Source organism: Coregonus lavaretus (assembly GCF_964263955.1).
Source record: "Coregonus lavaretus genome assembly, contig: HAP1_SCAFFOLD_279, whole genome shotgun sequence".
NCBI classification, from domain to species: Eukaryota; Metazoa; Chordata; class Actinopteri; order Salmoniformes; family Salmonidae; genus Coregonus; species Coregonus lavaretus.
The window spans coordinates 283,501-292,775 of NW_028161756.1; the positions used below are offsets into that span (position 1 = coordinate 283,501).

Sequence of the window (9,275 nt, forward strand, 5' to 3'; positions counted from 1 at the left end):
ATACCAGGCCAAGTGGAGGCCCCACACCAACACCAGGCCAAGTGGAGGCCCCACACCAACACCAGGCCAAGTGGAGGCCCCCACACCAATACCAGGCTAAGTGGAGGCCCCACACCAACACCAGGCCAAGTGGAGGCCCCCACACCAATACCAGGCTAAGTGGAGGCCCCACACCAATACCAGGCCAAGTGGAGGCCCCACACCAATACCAGGCCAAGTGGAGGCCCCACACCAATACCAGGCCAAGTGGAGGCCCCACACCAATACCAGGCCAAGTGGAGGCCCCACACCAATACCAGGCCAAGTGGAGGCCCCACACCAATACCAGGCCAAGTGGAGGCCCCACACCAATACCAGGCCAAGTGGAGGCCCCACACCAATACCAGGCCAAGTGGAGGCCCCACACCAATACCAGGCCAAGTGGAGGCCCCCACACCAATACCAGGCCAAGTGGAGGCCCCACACCAATACCAGGCCCCACACCAATCCCAGTGGATCGTCCATTTGCTTTCCCTCAACACCGTGACCATAGCCTGGTTACCAGTCTGTTCAGCTAACGTTCCACTCCTTGTACCCATCTCACTTACCTTTAAACACTCCTTACCTTGGCCTTTTAGAGGGAAAACACATTGAACTAATGACAGCAGGAGAACAACATTTTATATTTCCATTGTTTTATTTCAAAACAGTTTTTAATTCAATGCAATGGCAGCTGAATTCCACAGAATGATAAATACCACTGTTGTAATGCTTTCCATCTACATTTGGCAAATGGTTAATTACTTTACGAAAAGAGAAATGTTACATCAAAAGTTAGCTTGAATAAAAACACAAAAAGAAGAATACCTTAAAAAAAAGGGGTCAGAATGAAGACAAAATAGAAGATGGATGAAAATGAAATGTTAATCAAAAGCAGTGAGAAAGCAGACGGTAAGAAAGAACAGCATGACAATGACTGGGGACACGTTGATGAGATTTACAGTTTTTTTGGATTGCTTACACACTAAAATTAAAAGTAGTACACTATTAGCAAAACCTTACACTCAAGAAGCAAAACATCAGCCCATATTTGCACAACTATAAGCACATTGTCAACCTTACACTTGTTGCAAAACTCTACACACAGTGATTTGCAAAACACTAAACACACTTAACATACATTACACACAAAAATCTATCATGAAGTCACGTCCTTGCAATACCAAAGCACTGACTGTCAAATTACCACACCGTCCAACCAATTGGTTCAACACAGTCATCAGGTGTGCAAACACTCGTTTGCTTAATTGTAGACACACCAATCAGGTGTATAAGCACTATAAAAAGCAGCAGGTGAGTTCATCGGTCTTCAAGCACAATGGAAAGAGTCAGAGAAAGAGTAAGACGAGGACGAGGAGAACGAGGAGGAGGACGAGGAGAACGAGGAGGACGAGGAGAACGAGGAGGAGGAGGAGGAAGGGGAGGAAGAGGAAGACAAGAAGGTGCTCAAAGAGGACCGAATCTGACAAATGAGATCCGCGCAACACTGGTTGACCACATTGTCAACCACGGCCTGACGCTGAGGGAGGCTGGACTGCGAGTACAGCCAAATCTAAGCCGATATACAGTGGCAAGTGTGATGAGAACATTTCGACTGGAAAATAGGTATTGTAAAAATATCATCATATCAAAAACATCTGCACGGTTTCAGTAACTGCTTACAGTACTATATTCTATGCACTATCAGCACTTCTGTTACCTTTTCCTGTGAAATTACTGTACTATTGTATACTGTTTTTTTTCTACATAGGATTGAGGGTCAGGGACGACAAGGGGGAAGGCCTCCTATGTTCACAGAACAGCAAGAGAGGGAGATATAGCATTGTTGGCCAAAACCATGTTTACTAACACTCAAGCAGCTCCAAGCTAACATTGTCAATAACCACGCCATTTTCAACGATATCCATCAGGTCTCAACATCAACACTGGCACGCATCCTAAAAAAAAAACATATTCAAATGAAGCAAATTTATCGAGTGCCTTTCGAGCGCAATTCCGAAAGGGTGAAACGACTGCGGCATGATTATGCAGAGGTATGTATTCACTTTAGCAGTGTGATCTTGCATACTGTCTCATAATCTTTTACTGTACTGTAATATGTATACTAGATCTACACTGAACTACACAATTTTGCCTGACACTGTTTTTCAGAGAGTTTTACGAATGGATGGAGAGGAGATCCAGCATGAGTTCATTTACGTAGATGAGGCTGGGTTCAACCTGACGAGAACACGAAGGAGGGGAAGAAACATCATTGGCCACAGGGCTATAGTCAATGTCCCAGGGCAACGTGGGGGTAATATAACACTCTGTGCAGCCATTACACAGAATGGGGTCCTCCACCGCCATGCCCATATGGGCCCTTACAACACAGCACTCATACTTACATTCTTGGACCAATTGCACAACATAACAGCAGCAAATCAAATCGATCATATGCAATACATTGTTGTCTGGGACAATGTGTCTTTCCACCGCTCTGCTCTGGTTCAGAACTGGTTTCAGCAACATCCACATTTCACCGTCCTATATCTTCCACCATACTCTCCATTCCTCAACCCTATAGAAGAGTTTTTCTCGGCATGGCGGTGGAAGGTATATGATCTCCGTCTCCAGGCTGAGGTACCCCTCATCCAAGCCATGGAGGAGGCCTGTGACCAGATGGAGGTAGCAGCAATGCAAGGATGGATTCGTCATTCAAGACGTTTCTTTCCAAGGTGTCTTGCTAATGACAACATTGCCTGCGATGTTGATGAAATTCTCTGGCCAGATCCAGCTAGGCGAAGAGACAATGTCTAGTTATTTTATTTTATTTTTTTTGAACTTACAATACGTAAAGTGACGTTTGGTTACAGTATTATGAATCTCCATGTCAACATTTTGGGCGTGTTGAGAAATAAATGAGTTTCTTCAGTCTGCAACATTGGTCTTGTGTAGTGTTTGGTGAATTTACATTATATTTGTACTTTGTTGATAGTAGCCTACTCTAATCATAGGGAAGTAGAAGTGCTAAAAGTGTTTTTGGTTTATCACAGCAGAGTGTAACTCGTGCAAACAGAGTATAGTAATGTGAAACGTGTGTGTTTCATATGGTAACAAAGTGTGGTTTTTAAAAAGAAGTGTATAGTTTTTACAAGAGTGTTTAATTTTGCAAAGGATCTGTAGTGTTTTGCTAATTGGGTGTGTGGTGGTGCTAATTGTGTGTAGTGTTTTGAAAACACGGGCCCTGTTTTGAAAATCGTGCTTAAGCAATCAAAAAAAACGGTAAAACTGGCCAGCAGATCACCTTCAGAACGTATATGGACTTCAGGGGGAAACACACCCAGAATAATATCTTTAGAAAATGTTGTTTTTTTAAAAAGGTGAAGGGTGTCAAATGAATTTCCCACTTGTGGGGTAGTAAGGTCAACTTGACTTGAGAAGAAACCATTCCAAGGACCAGTGTTGAGACAGTAACCAACTCAGCCGTCACACTCCACTGGGAAAGCCAGAACACAATCTCTCTTCTTTTCACTTTCCTTAAGCAGCCAAATAAAAGACTGGGTAAAAAAAAAAAGCAGGCCCTTCTTACAATCAAATCAATTGAGCAGAGTGAAAACAGAATACCAAAGTCCCTCAGATTTCCCCTCAACTGCTTCCTTCACCATTGACAGAAACCAGACAGCTGAAAAACAAAGCTTCTGGCTCAATTCAGCTTTTTAATCTATGAATGAATGGCCTGCCCCATCTGTTATGATATGGAGGGGGACAGGGCTGAAACCTCGTTACGGGCTTCTGTAATTCACTTTAAGAGAGAAACAGGTCCTGAGAGTTGCCCGTCTTTATGCTTTGCCAACTGCTTTAGAAACTACCCATCTGAAGCAGTGGGTTCATAGTTCTGCATCTCATCACAGAAGGACCCACAAAACGCTCTGCCACATCAATTAACCTGTTAGAACAGGCTCTCTGGAGTCATTATCATGTCTTTATTGATTATTGGAAACTGCATTACCGCATTGCTTTATCCGTAAACAAAGACTATTAGACAAATCAATAGTCATGTCATTACAGAAAAACGTTATTCCTTTTCAATTGGTCTAGTTTAGTTTGAGAAGAACGCTGCAACAACCTAATTTCACCTGTTCATGCGAGGGGGTGGGGCTAGATACAACTGAACCTAATGTCACCAGTTTATGCGAGGGGGTGGGGCTAGATACAACTGAACCTAATGTCACCAGTTTATGCGAGGGGGTGGGGCTAGATACAACTGAACCTAATTTCACCAGTTTATGCGAGGGGGTGGGGCTAGATACAACTGAACCCAATGTCACCAGTTTATGCGAGGGGGTGGGGCTAGATACAACTGAAGACATGTGGGTGTAGTCCTTTTACAGTTTGTTAATAAAGCACATTTATTTTTAAGTACTAATAAAAACGGGCACAGTAAAAAAAACGTGAAATCCAACAAATACAGGCTGATGAATGATGGTCAGCGAAGGTTGTACTGTATAGATTGAGCCATTCAGCTTCCTTTAGGACTCTTGGACCACACATCCAAATACATGAACAGATAAGGGGGTAGCCATTTTCTCCAAGTCCTCATTTTGTCGTCAACTATGGGATATTGAAAACGGTGGAGAAGAGCTAGAGAAAGAAAGACAGCTAGATACAGACGGTTAGATGGACACCAGCTGCCTGCTCCTTGTCAATGCTGCCATTCACACGTACCAAAGAAGAAGAAGCAGCGTGAGCGGCATTGTGTCGGTGCAGTCCAGACGAGACCACTGGGATGCAGACTGGAGTGGCCTGCTTCACACTATAGGGCCAAGCCAAACCAAGCCGAGCCGTACTGGCCTGGATCCACCATGCAGTACACGATGGAGCTAACCGTGCCGGGAAAAAAGGACAACGTGAAAAAGAAACGACCTGAGCCAGCACGGTTCCCAAGCAGGCCGGGGCCCTATTGTGTGAATCAGACAGAAGACTGACCGACTTCACTTGGGCTTAGTCTCCGCGTCTGTGACCTGGCGGATGAAGATGGTGTCCTCGGGGTGGCTGATGTCTCCCTGCTCCTGCATGTAGGAGGAGGCGATGGCCAGCGTGGAGCCGTCGTTACTGAAGGCCAGGGAGGCGATAGAGCTAGGGTAACGGTGGAACTGGCACAGACGCTTCTTGTTGAAAGGGTCCCAGATGTTGACAAAGCCGTCTGAGCCACCTGGGAGAAGGACAAGACGGGGGGGGGTTTCAAGGTCAACGGAGGAACGCTGGAGATTTATCTACAGAGTAGGTATGGGTTCACAAGATTACAATCTGGAGGCTAATCATTCAGTGTTCCCTTGAGCGTAACCATGACAATATTAATCATATAGGTCATATGATAATAGGCCATAACACAGCAGGAAATAAAATCAAGCTTTATCGATCCTTGTTTTATATTCTGGTTCAACACATCTTCTTGTAGTTGAACATTTCAAAAAGCAGCCTAGTCACGAATGACCCCGATCAGTTTCATTAGGTGACAACTCTAACCCTACTATAGAAAAGTACCCCGACCTGTGGCGAAGGTGTTGTGAACACTGTGGAAGGAGATGGCGTTGACAGGGTAGACCTGTTCGATCCCGTTCTCCTTCAGCCTGTGGCACTTGAAGGCGTACTTCTTCTTCTGCACCTCTTGGCTGGGGTCCAGGTATTCCACGGCAACACGCCCTTCTATGGAGCTCAGGACGTAGCCCTTCAGACAGACACACAACATAACATGGGGTCTATGTCTGACATCATTAACTCACCAGAAAGACAAGACAAAGGATGTGTGTGTGTGGTCGTGTGTGGCTCAGTTGATTAGAGTGTGGCACTAGCAATGCCAAGGTCATGGGTTCAAGTCCCGCAGGGGGGGGGGGGGGGGGGGGGTCACATAGGCCTACTAAACATGAGATCGCAGCGTACTGATAAAAGTATCTTCTAAGTGACATACAGTATTATGATATGACATCCCCTTCTTCCCCTCCCACAGACACACAGAGCCAGCTAGACCAGCGCTTCTCCGGACCTGTTCTCTGGACCTCCAACGGTTCCATGTATTTAACTATTCCACAGCTAGACCAGCGCTTCTCCGACCTCTTCTCTGGACCCCCAACGGTTCCGTGTATTTAACTATTCCACAGCTAGACCAGCGCTTCTCCGACCTGTTCTCTGGACCCCCAACGGTTCCATGTATTTAACTATTCCACAGCTAGACCAGCGCTTCTCCGACCTGTTCTCTGGACCCCCAACGGTTCCATGTATTTAACTATTCCACAGCTAGACCAGCGCTTCTCCGACCTCTTCTCTGGACCCCCAACGGTTCCATGTATTTAACTATTCCACAGCTAGACCAGCGCTTCTCCGACCTGTTCTCTGGACCCCCAACGGTTCCATGTATTTAACTATTCCACAGCTAGACCAGCGCTTCTCCGACCTGTTCTCTGGACCCCCAACGGTTCCGTGTATTTAACTATTCCACAGCTAGACCAGCGCTTCTCCGACCTGTTCTCTGGACCCCCAACGGTTCCGTGTATTTAACTATTCCACAGCTAGACCAGCGCTTCTCCGACCTGTTCTCTGGACCCCCAACGGTTCCATGTATTTAACTATTCCACAGCTAGACCAGCGCTTCTCCGACCTGTTCTCTGGACCTCCAACGGTTCCATGTATTTAACTATTCCACAGCTAGACCAGCGCTTCTCCGACCTCTTCTCTGGACCTCCAACGGTTCCATGTATTTAACTATTCCACAGCTAGACCAGCGCTTGTCCGACCTGTTCTCTGGACCCCCAACGGTTCCATGTATTTAACTATTCCACAGCTAGACCAGCGCTTCTCCGACCTGTTCTCTGGACCTCCAACGGTTCCATGTATTTAAATATTCTACAGCCAACACACCCGATTCAACCGGGTCAACTAATCACCAAGCCACTCACTAGGTCAATCAGGTGAGATAGTTCAGAGCTACTATAAAATTACGAAAGGTCTGGGGTTCCCTGAGGAGAGGTTTGAGAAGCACTGAGCTAGACTAGAGCTTGACCTGTTTGTTGGGGAAGGCCCTGATGGCACGTGTCTGGTATTTCAGACTGGACTCTCTCCTCTGCTGGACATAGCCCATATTCCTCAGGTCCCAGACCAACACCCTTCTCCCTGCTGTCCCCACTATCAGACGGTCTCCAGCCACAGAGAGGGTGTACACCTTAGATAAAGAGACAAAGATAAGAGAACAGTCTTAAAAATGTGTGTATCACAATTCATTTCTCTCAATGCCATATGCCAGTAAGTGTGTCCGTTCCCACCAAAAAAAATGGACTATACAATTTTGAACTTCAAATCAGAATTGAAAATTCAATGTGCGCCGACATATAAAAAGCTTGCCCAGGAATGTTTCATACGTATACAGAGTTTTGACAGCTCTACCTTTTCAGGCTGTGTGAAGGTGCCAGCGTTGCAGGGTGTCCTGGGGTCCCACAGCCTGACTGACCTATCCCAGCTACCTGTTACCATGACGTTGACCTCTGGACAGTATTCCACACAGCGAATGGGGGCGTCGTGTGTCCCAACTATTGTGTCTACACAAGGGAGAAAATATGGACCATTTATATAAATAATAAAAAAAATGTTAATCTAACATTAACAGGAAGCACACAATTCAAAAATGGTGCTATATTGACAGACACACCTTGATCTGTATTCAAGTCGTGGGTTTTCAACTGTGTGTCCAAGCCTCCGCTCCAGGCATGTGTAGGGTCCTACAAGACAGAAGAGACATCTGACTCAAACCTATTCCTTGACCAGGGGACACACACTAAACTCTACCGTGTTTGTAGAAATTAACTTTAACACAATTGTCGTGTTTCTTCTTCTTACGGTGTGTGTGTTTGGCAAAGTAGACAACTCTGCGTTTAAAAATTGAGCAACTGATTGCTATGGAATGCTTATGACAAACAAAAACTTGCTTACATAGAAAGCACAATCCAGCACAGGTGCCAGGTGTGAATACTTGATCCTCATGGAGTTGCCTCCCACATCGTAGAGCCGGACAGTACAGTCCCAAGAGGACACTAGAAGAAACTGGCCGGTACTGGGGCTGAACTTCACAGCAGAGATGCTGTCCTCCGGGCCCTGGTTCAGTTTGTACTCGTTCGAACCAGTCATCTGTAGGGACAGAACAGATGCCACGGCTATTAGGTCATACTGGGATTCTGTAGGAGGGTAGGGAGCTTTCCAGCAGGGTAGTTCACCCCTGAAGAAGATGGAGAAAGCCGGTGACGTATCTCTTGAAACCCATAACATGGCCAGGTATGACGCTTAGCTTGCTAACTAACTAAGCTGCCATAATTATTGTTGGCGAAATAAACAAACCAGCCAACATGACCTGTAAAGTTTGATACACGATAACGTTACTGTCCTGAAAATTCAAGAACATTAAATTGGGTGTGCTGAAAAACTAGCAAGTTAGCTGGGTAGGTAGGCTAGCTAATGTGATTAGCTAGCTTACGTAACTGGCTAGCTAGCTGATCCGCAGTAACTAGCCAACTTGGTCTCAACTACATGGCACACTTGCACATTGGCTAACGTTAACTACTTTGCTGAAAAATCAGCTTTTTTCTATCGGGTATCATTGGCTAACGTTAGCTACTAATGTTAGCTAACTAGCAAGCGTGGATGATAGCATGTCAACTCCCGCCGGTTGGCTGGCTAGCTAGCAGTTTGCAAGCTAAGGCTAGCAATAGATTGATAATGCGTTAGCTAGATTGTTTTGTCAATCAATTAGATTTTTTTAAAACTCACCGTTCTTGGTTTGCGCTGAAGTACCTCCTTGAGTATAAAAAATTTGACAAATAACTCGTTGTTTATTTTATTGACTAATATGTTCGCTTCCTCGTCCCTCTCCACCGACGCTCCGCAGCGTTGCTACAAGAGTGGATTTGATTGGTCAGTACGAATAACTAACTTTACAAGAGTGGATTTGATTGGTCAGAACGAATAACCAACTTTCCCGCCTGGATCGTGATTCTTTGAAACTCCTCTTCCGTTGTAGAGTACATGGGTCATGTGATATGGGACACAATTCATTGACGGTCGCTAAAATCCTTGACAGATGCGTGCGGTTTTTAAGGGATTGTTAAATAAATGTTAACTGTTTTGGTTGTAATGTCATCAGCTCTTGAAGAGCATAGTCAGACCAACACGTTTCCGATTATTCCATACAAAACAATCGCGCAAATTTAGCT

The 9,275-nt window shown here is 45.4% G+C and overlaps 1 protein-coding gene across 1 annotated transcript; it reads right to left on the minus strand.

The window, feature by feature from the left end:
- Positions 1-2,859: 2,859 nt before the first annotated feature.
- Positions 2,860-8,953, minus strand: LOC311120160 (mitotic checkpoint protein BUB3). The gene is made up of 7 exons (XM_084194776.1): positions 8,833-8,953; positions 8,002-8,196; positions 7,721-7,790; positions 7,459-7,610; positions 7,079-7,237; positions 5,572-5,749; positions 2,860-5,233 (listed from the first exon to the last, which is right to left on the minus strand). The coding sequence occupies exons 2-7, from the start codon at positions 8,194-8,196 to the stop codon at positions 5,013-5,015; spliced, it is 975 nt and encodes a 324-aa protein (XP_084050902.1). The 5' UTR covers positions 8,833-8,953; the 3' UTR covers positions 2,860-5,012.
- Between the last annotated feature and the right edge of the window lie 322 nt (positions 8,954-9,275).